At 41.0% G+C, this 19,806-nt stretch overlaps 1 protein-coding gene across 1 annotated transcript; it reads right to left on the bottom strand.

Annotated features, from left to right (window-relative positions):
- Nucleotides 1–3,818: 3,818 nt before the first annotated feature.
- fzd9b (frizzled class receptor 9b) lies at nucleotides 3,819–6,661 on the bottom strand. The gene has a single exon (XM_084408747.1). The coding sequence runs from the start codon at nucleotides 6,004–6,006 to the stop codon at nucleotides 4,258–4,260; it is 1,749 nt and encodes a 582-aa protein (XP_084264873.1). The 5' UTR covers nucleotides 6,007–6,661; the 3' UTR covers nucleotides 3,819–4,257.
- Between the last annotated feature and the right edge of the window lie 13,145 nt (nucleotides 6,662–19,806).

The following is a 19,806-nucleotide window of genomic DNA, read 5'->3' as shown; positions in this document are numbered from 1 at the left end:
TGCCAAAATATATTTGAGATCTAATCACTGATTTTAGCTTACGGACATATAACTTCATTGCTATGTCGTAAATAAATAAATTTTAACATCATAAGTGTCACACTATTACGCTTGCTAGTTTAGCTCCAAATATGCAAGTTACAACACTAGAGACATATCACTGTACATAAATGTTTCAATACGAACAGACATTTATTTTAGGAACAATAATTTTTTGGGGGAGTAGCACTGATGAATTGTTTACAATAAGACCTGGATTGTGCATGAAGAAAGTTTCATGTTGACCTTGAGGGATGGTTCGGAGTAAAGTCAACTTAGGGTCCTTGACCTCGAGCCAAACATACCTCATACTTGTTTGTATACGTTCATATTAGTAAAACAGGAGCATCAGTGCTGAGCGAGGCAGACTCGCTATGTGTGAACCCCTCTGCGAAGCGACTGGCGCATTTTCATGGAAAGCTTCTCTTTTAGGCCAGCAGGTTTTCAATGCGCTCATTTACACATCAAAACAGTGCAGAAAAGGGATAGTTCTCTGGAGGGCAGGGGAGGGTGGAGGGGGTGGATGAGTGTAATGAGGGCTTCTTTTATTCTCTTTGCTCTCCCTCTCTCTCTTTCTTCTTTCCTGAGGGGTGGGTGGATGGTTGTGGACTGATAAGCATGGCTTGGGTTCGGGTGGAGGTGGGTAAACACCTCATAAAGATCCTCTTTTAATCAAACACATGACCGGACAGGGTCTCTCACACTCCACTCAGCCGGACAGAAGAGAGTGTGGCTAACCGACCCGCGGTGGGCCTAAAAAGTGTCTGAACACTTTAACTCTTTAAAGGTTATTTACTCACAAGCTTATTTAAGGTTTGTGAGAGAAGAAGTTATGGAAGCCGCAAGGAATAAAATAATAAAAAAGGTAAATGCGACTTTATATTTTTCCTTTGCAACACCGACATTATAACTTGCAAAAAAAGTCAGAATTGCAAGATATAAACTCGAGTTTCGCATTTTTGTACTTTTTTTTTCCCTGACAATTGTGAGATATAAACTTGGAATTGTGAGAAAAAAATCAGAATTGTGACACATAAACTTAAAATAAAAGGTATTTGTCTTACAAAGGTATTTTTAATCTCACAATTCTGAGATAATTGTGAGACAAAGATGAGACATTTCCTTTTTTATTTTTTATTCTGTGGCGGAAACAAGCTTCCGTTGGAAGTGAGTGAGAGGATGTGAGTGAATGCATGTTTTACTCCAGTGTTGACCTCACATTTGTGGTTGGGCAGGTGCATTTCAGACATAAGCCACTGGCCTGAGTCATTTTAATTGGTGCCTTTAGACACGCACACACACACACACACACACACACACACACACACACGCACGCACGCACGCACGCACCCCCCCACACACACACACACACACACACACACACACACACACGATGCAGTTTACTGACATTGTGATGGAGGTAAAGCACTCCTCCAGAGAGGCAACCTGAGCTGAAAAATACCAAAACACTCTGTCATAAAACGCTAGCAGACCTCAGCGACCTGCTCTGAAACAGTGGTTGCTGAAAGGATGTGTGCACTTGCCAAAGCTCTCTCAGAGGAGCCGCTTTGTTGTGATGACGATGGGTAAATGACACATGCAGCTGTCAGTTTAAACAACAAAACAATGTGGCTCCTATAACTCATATAGACCTGTCAGCAACTGCCTGTAAAATACTGCAGCAGTCTCAGAAATTATTGTAGGGCTATATTTGCCACTTATATTTGATTGTCAGGGCCATTTTTTGGACAATTGAACAATTACTGAACAATTATTACTTGTGAAATCAAATCATCATTGCTATATGTAATGCACAAGATTAATTCTAGGGCTTGAATAGAACATTATACAATATTGCAAAGTGTACATCATTTTGTTTTTAATATTTAAGGGAAATGTTAGGTCAAATTTTTTTGCCCCAAGCCCTGATAAAGTGAAAGTTTTTATTCAGATATTTTATAAAGTGGAAGAAATTTCATATGGAAATGCTTAGACACTTTATATTTGCTTGACCACCTGAACAGACCATGAACTTAATTTTAGTGTGCTTGGGAAACCTTGGTTGTAAGCAAACAAAGGACTCACTAAGCTCAGGGGGTAATTAAAAAAAATATATATATGATGTGAAATCTTTCAATAACTGTGTTGAAAACAGTGAACAGCAAAATTTAATTAAATATTTTACAAAAATAAAATAAAATCTGGGCTTCGCAGTGACTCAAATAAATCACAATGTTTTTGTGAACAGTTTGAATTACATGAATTGTTAGAACAAATAGATTCTGTAAAATTAATTATACTTCACAGTGTTACTTGGGAGAATGAAGGCGGTTTAGGGCCATGTCTAGATTGTTCAGTGAAACTATATCAAAATTCATAATTTTGACACAACTGCATTTTTAGGACTTCCACTAAGTTTGCGCAAATAATGTCACGTAAAAACTAGATTGTAGTGTTTTATGAAACTACATCAGAACTTACTGAAAAGTATATTTATTTATTTATGTTATGTGTCCACCAGTTTCAGACTATTCAACTATTATGAATGGAAGACCAAATAGACCATTCTTTTCATGGATACTTAACATACACCCATGCTACAATATATATATATATATATTATAAAAATATATATGTAATATGTTTGCTCATAATGCATAGCCTGTTGGCTTGTAAGTTTTTAAGCCAATAAACACATTTAAAGGCTCCAATAAGAAAATGATCTGAAACAAATATGCAATGGCATACAAATGAATCATCAAAATCCAGATCTGCAGTTACAAACGGGTAGAGGTAGGGTGAAGAAAGTACAATTCAAACAGCCATTGGAGCCCTACATGCTCCGGATCAAGCGTTGGAGAAAAGTGCCTTTATTTGCATGAGTGGCTCACATCAAAGAGTGGAGGGGGAAGAGAGAAGCGACACACAACAATAGGAGAATCTGGATGTGTTTGTGTGCATGTGCTGCTCCTCATTAATGAAATATAATTCCAGAACAACCTCTGCGTTTAAAGGTGATGATGTGAACGTTCGCATAGAGAAATCCAGGCTACTGTCTGTCACGCTGCTCAACGATTCCCTTTGAGGATGAAGGAGAGAAAACCACCAGGGATTTCTGTTCTGATAAACGCGCTCAAAGGAGAGCGTGCCCAAAGCGACTGCGTCTGTCATATGGAAGGGAATTAAAGAGAGAAAATAGAGCAAACACTGAAAGAAGGAGAAGACGAAAAAAAAAACGAAAAAAAACAGCGAACATGGACTATAACGTGATTCATAAACAATGTGCTAAAAACTAAAATGAGGCCTTAGCTACAAGCTTAATCTTCAGGATCCAAGCTTAGTCACAACTCTGACCAATAGGCTCTTAAAAGTGACATAGATTTATTCGTGTCAGGGGCGTACAAAGCCACACAGCCTTGTGTTATTCGGGGGTAGCCCACTCTTTTGAAGGCTCCTGAAAGGGTCCCTCAAGGATCGATTTGCATTTGAACTGGGGCGACCTTTCAGATGCAAACCTAGCTTTCTTCATCAAAATATTTGCATTGCTTTGACGCATTTTCTTGTTACAGTCGATGTGAAAAGTCTCACCAAGGCGCTTCTCTTTAACTTCCACCTCTAAATAGATGCAAACACAGCCGTCCGGCACAAGTACTTGAATGAAACTGAAATAGTAGTGTCACTTTGTGTAGCAACACTAAAACAAAAGTACAAGTAAACACATTTAGGTTAGCAGTTAACTCTTGAAATGCCTACTTCAAAGAATAAACTTCAGTCAGCTGTTGAAAATATATAACATTTTATTATCTTCTTCAAAAAGGCACTTTTAAACAAATGATCAATGCCATCTTGTGAGAAACCAAGACCAAGAAAAATTAAATATATTTATATATACAATAAATAATGTGTCCTGAAACATTTGAACAAGTAAATTAAACATATTAACAAGTCATTGAACAGCTTTCAAACGGGAACACTTTGCACTTCTCCATGCAAGAGCAATTGCAGATATTTAGAACTGATTAGGATGTGCGTATCTGTCTCATTTATTGCTACAGCAAGCGATAATAAAATTCTCCCTTTAAGAAAGTACTGTTAATCCATTGTTTAGCTGCAATGTTGGGCTTTAAGTTTGTTTAGTTCGCCGTAAAGCTTCACTGCACTGCATGTCTTATTCTCACAAAGTCCACAGTACAGGACATCACAGTCTCAGCGCTGTGCTCATACATGCGTGGGACAGTCCGAGTAGGGATCAGTCTTGGACATGTGCAGTATGACGGCAGGTGCTTTGTAGTGGCAGTGACTAGTGCTACAGCTCCCGCTGCACTGCTTCCTGCAAGTCCTGTCTGTAAACTTTCTGCTACACAGACCCTGCCAAGTCTGCAGCGTCTTGGAGCTCCAGACCCACACGCCACTGGTGATGCCCACCACCAGCGACATGAAGATCTTCAGCATGAACACGGCCACGGTGGGCACCGAAGACTCCAGAGAGCAGTCCTCGTTCCTCCGACCCGGGAATGTGGTGCACTTGCTTTGGAGCCCTCGGAATTTCCAGTAGTCCATGTTGAGCCGCTCATAGAAGTAGCAAATGATGACGCAGGTGGCAGGAACCGTGTACAGGATGGAGTAGATGCCGATTTTCACCATCAGCTTTTCCAGCTTTTCCGTGTTGGTGCCTTCGGTCTTCATCACCTTCCGGATGTGGAAAAGCGCCACGAAGCCGGTCAGGATGAAAGACGTCCCAATGATGAGATAACAGGACAGAGGCACGAGGACGAAGCCTGTTAGCGCCCCCACATCCATACTGCCCACATAGCACAGTCCGGTGAGCTCGTCGCCTGCCACTTTCCGCATGGTGAGGATGACTATGGTCTTCAGGGCAGGTATGCCCCAAGCAGCCATGTGAAAGTAGCTGCTGTGCGACTCAATAGCCTCGTGACCCCATTTCTTACCAGCCGCCAGGAACCAAGTGAGAGTGAGGATGACCCACCAGATGGAGCTTGCCATGCCAAAATAGTAGAGGATGAGGAAGACTATGGTGCAACCCGTACTCTCCAGGCCTTCTTGGATGATGTACAACTCGCCATTCTCACGGTCACACGCAATGTTCTCTGCCCCGGCGACGGATCGAATGATAAAGGCGACTGAGTAAACGTTGTAGCACATGGAGAGGAAGATGATGGGCCGCTCTGGGTACTGGAAGCGATGTGGGTCAAGGAGGAAGGTTAGGACTGTGAAAGCTGTGGATATGAAGCACAGAGTAGACCAAACTGCCATCCAAATGAAAGCAAAGTCCTTATCCTGTCTGGACCAGAACACGTCCACAGCGGACGAGCAGCGTGGAGCGCACGTCTCGCTCTTTTCCACATACTGGAACTTTTCCGGGTTTTCACAAACTCCCACGCCGCCCCCTGACCGTCCGTTCCCAGTGCCAGGCTGCCTGTGTCTGGACGGCACAGGCAACATGCCCTCTCCTTTCTTAGTCTCAGTTTTGGTGTCATTTTCCGGGGCTTCCATGCACAGAGCGTTGGGGTCATTTCTGGTGGGCAGTTTAGAGCAGTCCAAAGAATCAGGCCAAGCATAATTAAACTTCTCCATGATGGGCGAGCACTTCTGACGTGCCTGTTCGCACATCGGACGGCAGGCGGGGATGGATGTGGACACTTGGTCAGTACACATAGGGGCATAAAGAGAGCAGAGAAAAAATCTCAAATGCACATCACAGCCATACTCCACCAGAGGGGCGAATTCATTCAGTTTAATCGCAGCCTCCCTCTGATTTTCGTGGTCCATAAAGTTGGGCATCCGGGTGAGGTTGTACCCGATGCCCTGGCACATAGGGATGGCGATAGGCTCGCATTTAGCTGGTCTTCCTCTCTCCGGGTCATAAGAGCCAATCTCTAAACTGTAGGCAGCAATAACCAGCTGACACCACAGAGAAATCACAATTTTTAAAGGTGAGCCTCCCATGCTGGATATTCAGTCACCTTTTTTTGAATGAAATAAGTCAAGAAAAACTTTCCTGGCATATACAGTCCCAAAAGAAGATTTTTTTTTTTTTTTTTTTTTTTTTTTTGGAATTATGGGTGATTATGTAGCTCCATAGACACTGCTTATATTAATAGTGTTTCAATGAATATTTCATATGTCATCCAAATAAAACGCTGAAAAAATTGATATTCCTCTGAATTAAACTTCTCTGAAAAATCCTCTTTCAAAGTCTTCATATCATACAAAAAGGATGCTTAATGTCCAAGTTCGTATGTTATTTTGAAAAGCGCGCGTGCACAATCACTTTAAAAAAAAAAAACCCTAATATTTCACGTCAGTCATTACCGTCATCATTGGGACAAATAAGTGCATCAGGAGGAGCTCAACAAGAGAAACAACAAATCTGTCCGTGTCTTCGGTTATCTCCAAACTTCTGTGAAGCGTTTAATCCGACTGCAGCTCCTCTCTGTTCTCCTCACATCTCTGTGGCTCACACTGAACTTTCGCTCTCCTCTCTCAGTGTCCCTTTAATACGGGGGCGGGGTATTCATGACGTACTCGACTGGTTCCGCCCACACACTTCTGAAAAGCCAATGACGCCGAGAATGTGCTCCACCTACTTACTACAGAAAATATATTGCGTAAATCGTGGCTCCGCCCACCTACAACATAGAAGGCGCGCAGTAAAACACAAACGCTCAATCTGGAGACTTAGCCTTGGAAAACATTTACCATGGCAATCGTAGTTCGAGACAAAATAGCATGTAATTTTTCCTACTGCAAATTAAAACAATGAATTAAATAGGGTTTCATTCAAACAATGTAGGCATTTCCGAATTTCTTTCTTTTTTCCTTTCTTTCTTTTTTATTATTATTAGCAGTGGCTATACAGCGGTTAGCCTACTTTTAGTAGGAACAATAAGTAGAAATATATTTTAGTGGAAAACACCATTATAATTTTTTGAAAGCTTCCATGTACATTGCTTAATGCATTGGGATTGTTTGTTTTAGATACTTTATATTAATATATTTAAATAGCTAATGTAAATCCTTGCATATGAGATTCCAACCACAGAATAAGTAGAATCATAAACAGCCGAAGCTAATATAAAATGTCTCCCCGTGGCACTGATATTATGGCCTAATAAAGCAATGGCAACAGTGGAAAATAAGGGTGCAAAGGAATTTATCAAAATAGCTGCAATGATACTCAACACCTCAGGATATTACTGTCAAGGAGAGAAGTTCATTCCAAATGTAATGAAAGAAAAACAAAGTCCAGACAAGAAACTTTAATTATAAAAAACAAGTAGGCCTAATCTGTCACAGATTTCAATAAACTTAGTATTTTATTAAACATCATTATTTACACTGGGAATATCCCACATCCCAAGATTCCTGTAAAAGAAAAAGATTATTATTACCATCTAGTGGCTATACAATGTACAACACTTACACATAGACAGGCAACAAATGAGACTTCCAACTGCTTAAATGTTTTTTAATCTTCCTTAAATAGCTCAAATGCAAAAAAATGTCAAAAAAATGTTTATAGCCTACTAATATAGAAAAAATATGTTTAAAATCATCTGCCTCTTTCATTCCAAGACTCATTAATCATAGGCCGAGCTCAGTTCTCATGCCAAACGTTTGGTCAAAATAAAACAGGCCAGATTAGAATCCCTTCTGTTTGATGTGGTTACAGTGGGCATTTAAACCTTTTCACCCGCGGTGTTAGATTTTGAGCAGTTATCAGATTTGGATTTGGCATACTAAGCCTCACTTAGTCTGAAAGAGCACAGAGTGAGTCTGATACCCCTCCAGCCTGAGAAGGAAATACATACCAGACAGAACGATTTTTATCACCCTAAGCGTTTGCACGTCAGACCCCAATCCAATCCAGTTTTTTTTACATTTATGCAGACAATTTAATTCAAAAGCAACTGAGATTGCATAACAATTCATGCATTCCCTGGGAATCAAACCCATTAGCCTGGTGTTGTTAGCATCATGTTCTGCTGGAACGTTTTACTGATCAATACATGCTATTTGAAACTTGACAGAGAAAATAAACACATTTTGAAAGTGTAGGGTCCTCTCAGGTGCCATATTCTCTCTGTCTCAGCACGTGTGTGGAGCCTCCCAAGGACTGATATGAGATTTTTATCAGGAAACAGAACTCTCCATGGTTTCATGCCACCTATCAGAAACATTTCCACCCTTTTAATCTTATCTGAGCGCTCAGGCAAACCTGTTCCCGACTGACACAAAATGCGTCTTTAAAAAACAGCCCGCTACGTCACCGCTAAGCAAGCCTCCAAGACCGATCTACTTGAGAAGTAGGGCGACTTGCCTAAAGACTTTTACAAATTGCGGGTGACAGATGGAGGCCTTAATTAGAGCTCACCCAACTGTGAATTAAAGTGATGTGAGATCATGTCATGACACCATATCCTGTTTGGGTAGCCGTGCCATGGTGGTATCTCTCTCACTCAAGCTAATGGAGCTCAGAGCACTTAGGCTGTCACTATTTATCAAAACGGCCACCACCATGTCCTGTGACTCCGCTGCACTGGACTGCACATTCTGTGGTTGGAAGTCTTGCATCATCAGTGTTCACTTTTCTTCATCGAGTTGTACGTGAATAGAGAAAGATTATTAAGGACACTCTCTCGGAACGCTGACATAATGGAAGTGTGGGTGCTTCTTAAAATATGATGGAAATCACAAGGCCCGATGCTGTCTGCTGGGACAGTGTTGATGTGGAGAGTGCGTCGGGCTGTTTGACACGTGGCAGGGTAAGATATCTGTGTCTGAGTGGAGCAGGGCCTGACCCAGGATAAGAGAGGTATGGGGACAATGCCATCAGCTGGAATTAAGAGAGGGGAGGCAATCACACTCCTTTCCATTGCATTGCAACTTATTATAAGCTTGAGAAGAGTTCTAAACATAACCTGCAATGCAAAGATACAGTGTCCCCAAAAAGTATTTAGACATTATTTAGAGTAAAAATGTCAAAATGTTATTGCATTAGATACCAAATATCAACCTTTGTAAAAAAAAAATTATGTTTAATTGTATGGGATGTGCATTTGTATTGCACATAAAAAGTACTGTAAAAATGTCCTCCTATTTCAGCTTAAAAACTACCTATTTCAACCTTACATTTTAAAGTATAATCAACTTGGTTGTACAAGTCATTTCAACTTGAATTATATTAAACTGACTTAAAAAATGGAGACGAATGATGAGATGAAGTAATGTACAAAGATAAATTGCCATGACTTACTGACCATTGAATTTTTTATACTATGCACTTAACCATATATATATATATATATATATAGTTGACATGTAGTTACAAAGGTACTTATAGTTAGTAGAATGTCTAAAGTGGACCATTGAAATAAAGTTTTACAATATAAATATGTTTGTTCTACTAACCCTAACCCTAAAACCTAACCCCAACCTAACAGTCTACTAACAGTCTACAGTACTAATACTCTAACGAGAGTTAGTTGACATGGAGTTGCAAAGTTACTTTGAGTAGAATGTCTAAAGTGGACCATCAAAATAAAGTGTAACCATATATATATAAATGATTATTATTATATAAATTATTATTAAATTAATCATTATTATATTATATTATATACAATCTACAATATAATTATATACAATCAACGTGGATGTAGAAGTAATTTCAACTTAATTTACATTAAATGACTTTAAAAAATGAGTTGAATCTTTTAAAGTCTCACAAATGGATGTCCCCTCAAATAGCGCCCTATTTGAGTGTATAGGGGGTCATTTCGGGTTCAGCCTATGTGTACATCTCGTCTATGTTTGGATGTGTTGTATGCTACTCTCATTGTGTGGATTTACCTGTAGATTTATTAAAGACTGCCTTATTGCCGTCATCTTTGTGTTCATGTGCGTTCTAGCAACATATCGTGACAACAGTACTCTGTGGACATATTTAAATCTTCAACGTAATCGTTTGTCAGTTAAAATAAACTGAATATTTACTCTAAGGCCTTGAAATAAATAGTGGGATTACCATAGTTATTGCGCACCACCAGTCAAATTCAGTTGTGCAGGGGAGGATGGAATATTTAAAGGGGAAACAGAAACAGAGGGGACAGATTATCTCTCAAAGCTCCTTAAAACTGACTCAAATGGAGTTGAAAATGAGTTCACAGTGATTTTTTTTAAAAAGGACAAATTGGCCATGACGTGAACAGAGAGCAATGGTCTCATTAAAGAAATGAGAGAGCAAAACATAATGCATCATCTTCAAATATGAATCTTATGAAACCTGGCAAGAACTTGTCCAGGTCATATTTTGTAAAAAGGAAATTAAGTTTATTTCATGACCTCTTGTGGATTAAAAAAAAAAAAAAAAAAAAGTCATTATTCTCAGTGGTTATTCTCATTACATAACAACATGTTATACAACAATTAAAAAGATGATTAAAATGATCAAAATTAATTTAATTTAAATCTGCAGAAATCAAAAAGAGTACAACATGAACTGCCATAAAGTATAAATACTTAGTTTAAACAAGACACTCATAAAAACTATATAATCGTAATAATACATTTACATTGATGAGAATTTTGGGGGAAATGTGCTTTATTTTCATGTCAGAATTAAAATAAACTATGCAAGATATTTTGTGTCTTCTGATTTTAGGGTGAAATGTGATCTGAATACAGGTTTTCTGAGATTCACCCATGTTTACACTCTTATGTCACAATAGAGACACTATTAATTAACACATGTACCAGCAAATATGCTGTCATCGCAGCTCCACTGCATCAATTCCCATAAATAAAAGGCAGTATTCATATTCAAGTCATCTATGACTTCACTCTTCTCAATGTGATTTCACAGCTGTTCAGGTGTCAAGTACAAATACAAAGACAATAGAAGTGTCTTTGTAATTGCACCCTGTCCCATATGTCTTTCTTTTTCTCTTAGAGTAAGACAACACGTGGAGGAGTGTGGCAAGGCCTGATGGATTACCGTGATTAAAACTGAGTGTAACAGGAGAGCTGCTCTCTCACATCTGGAGTCAACACACACACACACACACACACACTCACAAAGCACAATGCTAACACTGTTTGAGCTAGCATTATGTAATTGCCTGCTAGTCACACTGTCTTGCAGTATAAATTGTGTAGTCTGGATGCTGTGACATGCTTCCAGGTGAACGTCAAGGAACTTTTGTTCCTAAGCGTGGCAGAGAGTTGGAGGAAAGGATTGTGAAAAAGACGTGTATCTTAATTGTATTATAGTGTACTTAAAATCTTAAAAGAATATTTAAAAAAAAACTGTACTGGCATTTAATATAATAATAGTGAAATAAAAGGCCACTTAAATGTACATAAAGAGAGTCCAATTTCATGACTATGATTTTATAAAACACGTAAGTACACTTTTTAAATGTGAATTTTACACCCAACAGACATTCTACTGACTATAAGTAAATTTGCAAGTACATGTCAGCTTATTCTACTAACCTTAACCCCTTATTCTACTAACCCTATCCCTAACAGTCTACTAATACTCAATACTCTAATGAGTTATAGGTGCAACATTATTTATAGTCAAAAGAAGAGGGCAGGGTTGCCAGGTTTGTGTAAAAAAAAAAAAAAAAAAAGTTTTTGAATAGCCCAAATGTTATTCAAAAATATTCTGGGGTTGGTTCCATGCCTAAACCCGTGGTGGAAAAAACGTGGACCATCACCATCAAATGGGACCATCCAAATAAAGTGTAGCTATAAACCAGTTTTGTAATATACGTGAATGATAATATGTAAATTGCTTGATTATAATTTGGAAACACTTTATTTTACAGTGTCCATATAACAGTAAATTATGCATATTACATGCAACTAACTCTCAACCAAAACCTAATCCTACCCGAACTCTATAGTAAGTATATGTTGTTAATTAATATTACTCAGTACTTATTAAATATATAATTAATAATTACACTGTAACAATGACACCTTAAAATAAAGTGTAACCTAATTGTAACTGTAGTGTGATATTCGATCATTACACTATTACAAAGGTGTAATTACAAATATGTTCCAATTCATTACATAACATTTCAATAGAAACAACATTAAAGTATTTTTTAGTTTAGCGTAAATGCTTGTACATTCAGCAAATTAACCATATTTTAAAAACATTCAAAATAACTATGCAATTACATATAAAGATGTACGTAAGTGGGTCAAAAAAGCGCTAAACTTCAGCAAATTACATTTAATATAAATTTAAAGTATCATACAATTTCATTTATCTGCAAGTAACATGCAAATAACAGTTAAAAAAACATCCAGTTCGCACTTAAGTATGTTACAGTCATACAGTTTTGGAACCACATGAGGGTGACTAAATATTGACATTTTGGGGTGAGCTGTTCTTTTAAAGGGTGGTAAGATACCAACAGAGATTCTTTTGGTGTCAACTGAAGCAAATTTTTGAATGTTTACAAATAGAATTTTGCCATTCAATTAACTTGCTCTAAAACATGGCATTACTGAGAGGTGTTCAAACAGCAAGACATCCCTTCAGGATAATTAGGAGGAAAACCAGAGCTGTCTGCAGAACACTGTCGGGGAAAGTCTGACCCTCATCTTGACTGTGTTTGCACTGTGTCTGTCACTCTTTTTAGGGTTTGTGTGCTGATAAGGGATCCGTTTTTTTTGGGATGTGTATTGTTTAGGAGCTGGAGGAGGGAAAGAGGGAGATAAATAGTGTTCTGCAGCTTCTGTAGAAGATAAACCAAGGATCAGAAATACCACTCCTCACCTCCTCTTCCTTCAAATCTGTCCATGAAGGTGAAGTCATTTATTGGATGTTAAATTTATTTAAAAGAAAAGTGAATATTTAGTAGAAATGTTTCAAAAGCTTAAATGAAAAACCGGGGTTTGATTCATTTTTAATAAATTTGCCACAACATGTCTGATCATAGTCACATTCAAGTATAAATGAAAAGTCAAGGATTTAAAATATATAAATCAAATCAAATGCTGCTGAGAGGTGTCATTTAAATACTGAACTAAGACCTCAAAGGTCAGAGAGAGAGAGAGAGAGAGAGAGAGAGAGAGAGAGAGAGATCCGAAAACAACAGACCGAACAAGAGCAAGTGTGAGTCAGTCAGGCTTCACCTCATTGTTTTACAAAGCTGAACTTTCTGGGCAAACACACAACTGCTTTTAACCTCCCAGTGGGAGCAATGTAATGGAAATCCACACTACCGCAACTGGACACGTGGATGGCCAGCTCTGTCTATCCAATGAGAAGTGCCACGTATTTACTGTACAGTAGGCTATGAATATAATAATAAGTGTGTGTGGGGGTGTATACAAATCTTTACGGTATGATTTTACAGGAGATAAGGGCAATTCTGGGGTGATTTTTGAAGTGGTTCATGTTTCAGTATAGTCTGCATAGACAATCCCAGAAAGGCTTATTGTTTGTGTAATTCACAGGCCACAAATTTATTCACCTTCCATTAATGTGTTTGCTGTGATTGGATAACAATCAGATCCCTTGACCGTATTAAAGGGCCATTGTATATGCACTCAAGATGAATTGTGATTCACTAAACTACATTTGGAAATCGATTCTGACCACTAATGAAGGTGTAGCCTACATTAAGCTACATAAGTAATGAAACACATGGCTCAGTGGAAAAACGTAGCTACCTGAGGCAATATTTTTGCAAAATGCTAAATATGTAGGCTACTAGGCTACATATCACTGCAGTTTCTAACAGAAATTAGTAAAACTAGGCACTAGGCAGTAAAACAAGCACTTGTAATCGTTTTCACACACAATTATGATTACAAGGGCAGATTATGGATTAACAAAGACTTGTTTTCACTCAGCTCATTGCACAATTATGACCTCACAACACTTTTTACCATAGTGCATAATTTATAAACGAATATATTTTGGAGTTTGCATCAGTAGCTCCATATTGTCAGTTTTACAATTTTAGCTTGCTCTGTTGCTCAGCTGTTACATAAATGTAGGCTACTTGTCTTGCGAAGAGCTTGGGTTCGCACCCCGTGAAAGACGAGTCAAGATAAAAGAGTTCAAAAACAAGCTTAAAATGACATGGTTACGATGGCGTTTTTATGTCACATTTGCTTTTGTTAACACTATCGTGTAGGTTTAGGGTTTAGTGCACGTTATTTTAAAATGAAGCATAAGTTTTTAGCGCCACTCACCGCACATTTCAATTCAGAACTGCAGTGAAACATAGGCTACAAACTCCGACGGAATAAAACGTTGCCATAGTCACGTTCATATTTGTTCTGGAAAAAACTAAACGCTTTTAGCGCCACTCACTGGACATCGACCACTGATCTATATAGAATGACTGGATAGCTCATGACGTCATAAACAGTGAAGCCACTGCGCTGCCATTGGTATTCCCTAGTGAGCTCATCATGCGTTCTATTCACCTTATTCCGGAAGTAGCACTGGGTGGCGCCATCCGCGTAATCTCACTTCCTGGTTTAGCTACTTAGCGCTTTGTTTGCCCTGGTCCAATCTGTTATCTGTCTTGATATAAGTAGATAGACTATAATATTATAGCCAAATGCGTTGGCCTATGGTTATTAACAACTGCTGCAACGTACTAAAGTACATTTCACTTGAAGCTTTTGAAACAATGCCACAATCAAATTATTTAATAGCTGTGTCTTTCTAATATAGCTATTACTTAGTTATGAAGATGTGCACAAACACTACTACATGTAAAGTTTGAAACATTATTACACCACAGTTTGTTTGCTTAATCACCAGATACATTTGCAGTGTATAGCCAACAGATGAGAAAAAAATAGCCACGATCTGGTGTAGAAAGTAGAGCCTCAACTAGATGAACAAGAGGGTAACGTTAGCTTAGCTAACTGCAATTTCTTATGGTTTGATCTCTAACACAAGTAATGGCTGTAAAATAAATCCAGCGACTGAATTCTAGAGGACCATAGCTTTCAAACCAGGTAAGTTATAGCATGTGTATGTGTCCTGTAGTGAGACCATTACAACATTAGATGTTTGTCGCTAATGTAGGCTAAACACTACACATCGGCCGGGCTGCGATCAGACAGGCAGACGGGTCATATAAACACCTAAAAGTCGTTTAAAAATTACCCCGAGAAACAGTGCATTGCTGTGCTGTTGGTACACACGTACATAGCACATTTGGCACAAATTAGCTTATCTTATGTGACATTTTATCAGTGAGACTTCTCTGCAGTTCTCCTCGAAATTGAATGAGGGTCCGCTAAACCGGAAGTTGGTTTACAACGGAAGTACTGGACAGAAGTAAAAGTGGGCGGGGCGGAATAAGGTGAATTGAATCGACAGGATATTTTATGATTTGACTGAGAAAACATTGCCTAACAAGACACCATTTTTAAATATAAAATCTCCCTTACAAAATATTCTTACAACGCAAACACCCTAAGCATTTAAATGGGTATTTGTTTAAAGTTGGACATTTTTCCTGCTTATAAAAAAAAACAAAAAACGGCAATTTCTTTGCAAAGGGAATAAAAAGCTGTACGAGAACACTAGTCGGCCATCACTGAAGAGCTATCTTCACAGGTAAAAAAAAACAGTTTGATACTATTAATTAAATAGTGAATGCTAAAGACCTATATTTTGGTGAATTGGTGAATATTCAGGTGAATATTGTTTCGTGGCCACGAATTAATAATACCTCAGCACGTTTTACTAATTTGTTCCCTCGTTTTACTATATTGTGGCCACGTTGTAATTCGTTAAATCAGTATGAGGGATGGATTAGTTAAACGTGTCCACGATTTATTAAAACTGCAGTCCGTAGCTTTTTTGGGTTAAAAATGAGCCAAAATACATTTTTGAGCAAGTACATAACCAGCCAGTGTTCAAAACTATCTGCTTGCCTTAGCTCGATTCAAAATGGTAAGCTTGTAATAATGTATTTAATTCCAGTGGTACTGGTGGATTTCCGCGGGAAATTCGAGCATGTCTTTGCGTCATTACGTTACATCTGTACACATAAAGAAGGAGTCTCGGCTAGTAGGCTATGTTGCGTGTGAGGATGTTGGAGGTGGAGATTTATAGCCTTTTCTCGCAGCACTTGATATAATTAAACTTGTCAATTTGATGGCGGATCCAGAAAGGTTCAAACGACAATCACCAGTGACAACTGGAGATTCACCCGTTGCAAAACGCGAAAGACTTCGGAGAAAAAAAGAGACTGCAACCGGCCCATGTGAAAACAAGGATAAATATCGGGAGGGCATTAAATGTAGTCAAGCAATGCTGATGTTGTTAACATTAACAATTTGAGAACAAAGTATAATTTGCACGGTTTGACATGATATGATACGCAAGCGTTAGATTTAATCAGCGCAATTTACTGCAGTGCTTTTTTCCCCTTAACATTAGTTGGTCAGAAAAAAAGTGGATGTTACTTACTTGTTCAGACGACATTTTCCGGTGAAAATTCTTATGTTGGTCATACTTCCAAAAAGTAGAATATGTGATTGCGAATGACAGTATCCACACCACCAGCGCGGTGATTGACAGCAGCACATTCTCCTCAAAACATTGGATTCATCCGCGCTGTGCCATGCCGAGGCACAACGCACGTAAAGTTGATAATTCCGCGAATAACTGCAATTGCAGATTTCGAACAGAGATGGCGACAAAGAGGAAAAACTGCGGACTGCAGCTTTAAAACGAGGGAACAAATAAGTCGTTGTAACAACGAATTATTTAGTTCCCTTTCGTGGTCACTCCGAGTTACGTCGGATGATGACGAATGGGGTTTCGCTTAGAAAGCCTATCACCTTCGAGTATAGAAAACGAGCCAATGGCAATGAAATGCCATGGGTCTGCGGAATTTGCATAGCGTAACTCCGCCCCACCTCGTGGGTATATAAGGAAGTATGCCGGCAACATGCAGATATGTTTTTGCTTCGGAGCCGAGATCTTTCTTCACTCCTGTAAGCCAAAATCCTGAGTTTACTCTTTCTCTGCATCACCTTTCGAGACGAACGACTCTCCGGTGTTGGTGTGACGGCGATCTCCAGCGAGTGCACATTACCCTGCTGATCTGTGCAGTGATCTGCCAGTTAGTGTGTTTCTCCCTGGTCGCTTCAACATCCGCAGAGTTTTCCTCTCACAAAAAGAGCTTGCACGCGGCACGTCTTTTTAAAGATGCCTCGCCCGTGCACTTCTGGTTGTGGTCGCGATGTTTCCAATTCTGATGGGCACAATCGCTGCTTTGTGTGTTTGGGCTTAGATCACGCTAAAGCAGCGCTTGTGGATGACTCATGTTCTCACTGTGGGAACATGACCATCTCCACGCTACGGTCGAGACTCAATGAACTCATTCGAGTGAGAGTCCCCTCATCCACACCCCGATCTACAGTCTCCCCGAGGGGCTGTTCTTCGGCTGGTGGCCAGGGTGACCTGAGGGTGACGGTGTGGAACAAACCGCCGATTCGTCCACGGTCGTGTGCGCTCGCGGCTGGACGATTGGTTTTTGGGTGCGGCCGCTGACCCCCGTCGGCGTCCAACCCCAATACCTTTCTTCCCGGATGTGCATGAGGAGGTCACACGGTCCTGGAAGACACCATTGTCTTCCCGCGATCGTTCGTCGACCTCCTCCGCCTTTCCTCCCCTCGATAAGGCTGCTGCCTGTTGGTACACTGGGGTTCCCCCGGTGGAACGTTCTGTCGCGATGCAGCTGTGTCCGGCAAGCGCTTCTTCTCGTGGTGACCCTAAGCACCCATCCAAAGCCTGTAGATTTTCGTCTACTCTGTGGCTCCAGCCCCTCCCGCACGGCCCCAGCAGCAGCCTCCGCCTATGCGTCGTGGAGGAAGCCGCAGGAAGGCGCCACAGCCCTCTCCAGCCATTTATATCCCGGGAGACCTGAACCTTGCGGCCTGACGAGCTGTCTCGGCTTCGGCCTCTCCCTGGAGAATGGAGACTCCATCCCCAGACGGTCCAGCTGATTTGGGATCAGTTCGGGGACGCACAGGAAGATCTGTTTGCCTCCCACGACTCGTCCCATTGCGACCTGTTTTATTCCCTGACCGAGGGCACGCTCGGCACGGATGCACTGGCGCACAGCTGGCTGCGGGGCCTACGCAAGTATGCGTTTCCCCCAGTGAGCCTTCTTGCGCAGACCTTGCGCAAGATCAGGGAGGACGAGGAGCAGGTCATTTTGGTTGCCCCGTATTGGCACAACTGGACCTGGTTCCCAGAACTAGTACTCCTCGCGACAGCACCTCCCTGGCCAATTCCCCTGAGGAAGGACTTGCTTTCTCAGGGACGGGCCACCCTTTGGCACCCTCGTCCCGATCTTTGGAACCTCCATGTGTGGCTCCTGGATGGGACGAGGCAGGTTTGAGTACCCTAATACCAGTGGTGGTGGCTACCATCACTTACGCTAGAGCATCCTCCACGAGACATGCCTATGCGTTGAAGTGGAACCTCTTTGTCAAATGATGTTCTTCTAAACATCAAGAACCCACGAAATGCCCGATCAGTGTCGTGCTTTCCTTCCTGCAAGAAGGGTTGGAGCGAAGGCTGTCTCCCTTCACCCTGAAAGTGTATGTTGCCGCCATTGCCGCACATCACGATGCAGTTGATGGTAAGTCTCTGGGAAAGCACGACCTGACCGCCAGGTTCCTGAGGGGAGCGAGGAGACTGAATCCTCCTTGTCCTCCCCTCGTACCCTGTTGGGACCTCTCAGTGGTTTTAACTGCCCTGCAGAGTGCTCCCTTTGAGCCTCTGCAATCAGTGGAGCTTAAGTTCCTGTCAATTAAGACAGCGCTCCTGGTTGCATTGGCCTCCATCAAGAGGGTAGGGGAGCTGCAGGCATTTTCGGTTGACGAAGCGTGCCTGGAATTCGGGCCAGCTAACTCTCACTGCTCTGTCCAGTATGCGCCCTCTGTGCTTACATAGACAGAACACAGTCTTTCAGGACCTCAGACCAGCTCTTTGTCTGTTATGGTGGGAAGCTGAAGGGAAAGGCTCTCTCCAAGCAAAGGTTGTCTCACTGGATAGTGGACGCCATTGCTTTGGCATACCAGTAGCAAGGTCGACCATGCCCCCTTGGTGTGACGGCCCACTCCACTCGGAGTGTGGCATCCTCTTGGGCTCTAGCGCATGGCGCCTCGCTAACAGACATTTGTAGAGCTGCAGGCTGGGCGACACCTAACACATTCACGAGATTCTATAATCTCAGAGTGGAGCCAATTTCTTCTCATGTACTAGATTCTGCTCAGGTGTCTTCGCTTGCTCGCCATTCCTCTCCACGGACGGGATACGTGCGATATTTTGCCTCATAAGCCCTGAGTTTCCTCCAGCACTGTTGACGTCAACGCCAGAGTTATGCCACTGGCAGCTTTCGCGCTTGGCTAGGTGCCTCCATGTGCATGGTTCCCCCTCTGGACGACCCCCCACATGGGTATTTCCACTGTAAGCCTCTCTGAGCATGTGTCTTTCCCTCGGCGAGCCACCTTGCCACCCCTGGGGTTGAAATATTCCACCTGCGGCTGGACACCCCAGTGATACTCCATATGCAGCCCCTCGCAGTCATATGTGTATTCCAAGTCCCCACCCCCGGGGTGGGGACTTGGAATACACATATGACTGCGAGGGGCTGGGCATAATTGCATATTTCCACTGAGATATGCTTCCCAGTGTACCTTGATATTCCTGTGTTAAGTAGGACTCCT

The sequence above is a fragment of the Rutilus rutilus genome (assembly GCF_951802725.1).
Source record: "Rutilus rutilus genome assembly, chromosome: 5".
In the NCBI taxonomy this organism is placed as follows: Eukaryota; Metazoa; Chordata; class Actinopteri; order Cypriniformes; family Leuciscidae; genus Rutilus; species Rutilus rutilus.
Note: the sequence above shows the minus strand (reverse complement) of the source record. Positions and strands in the feature narration are given on the sequence as shown.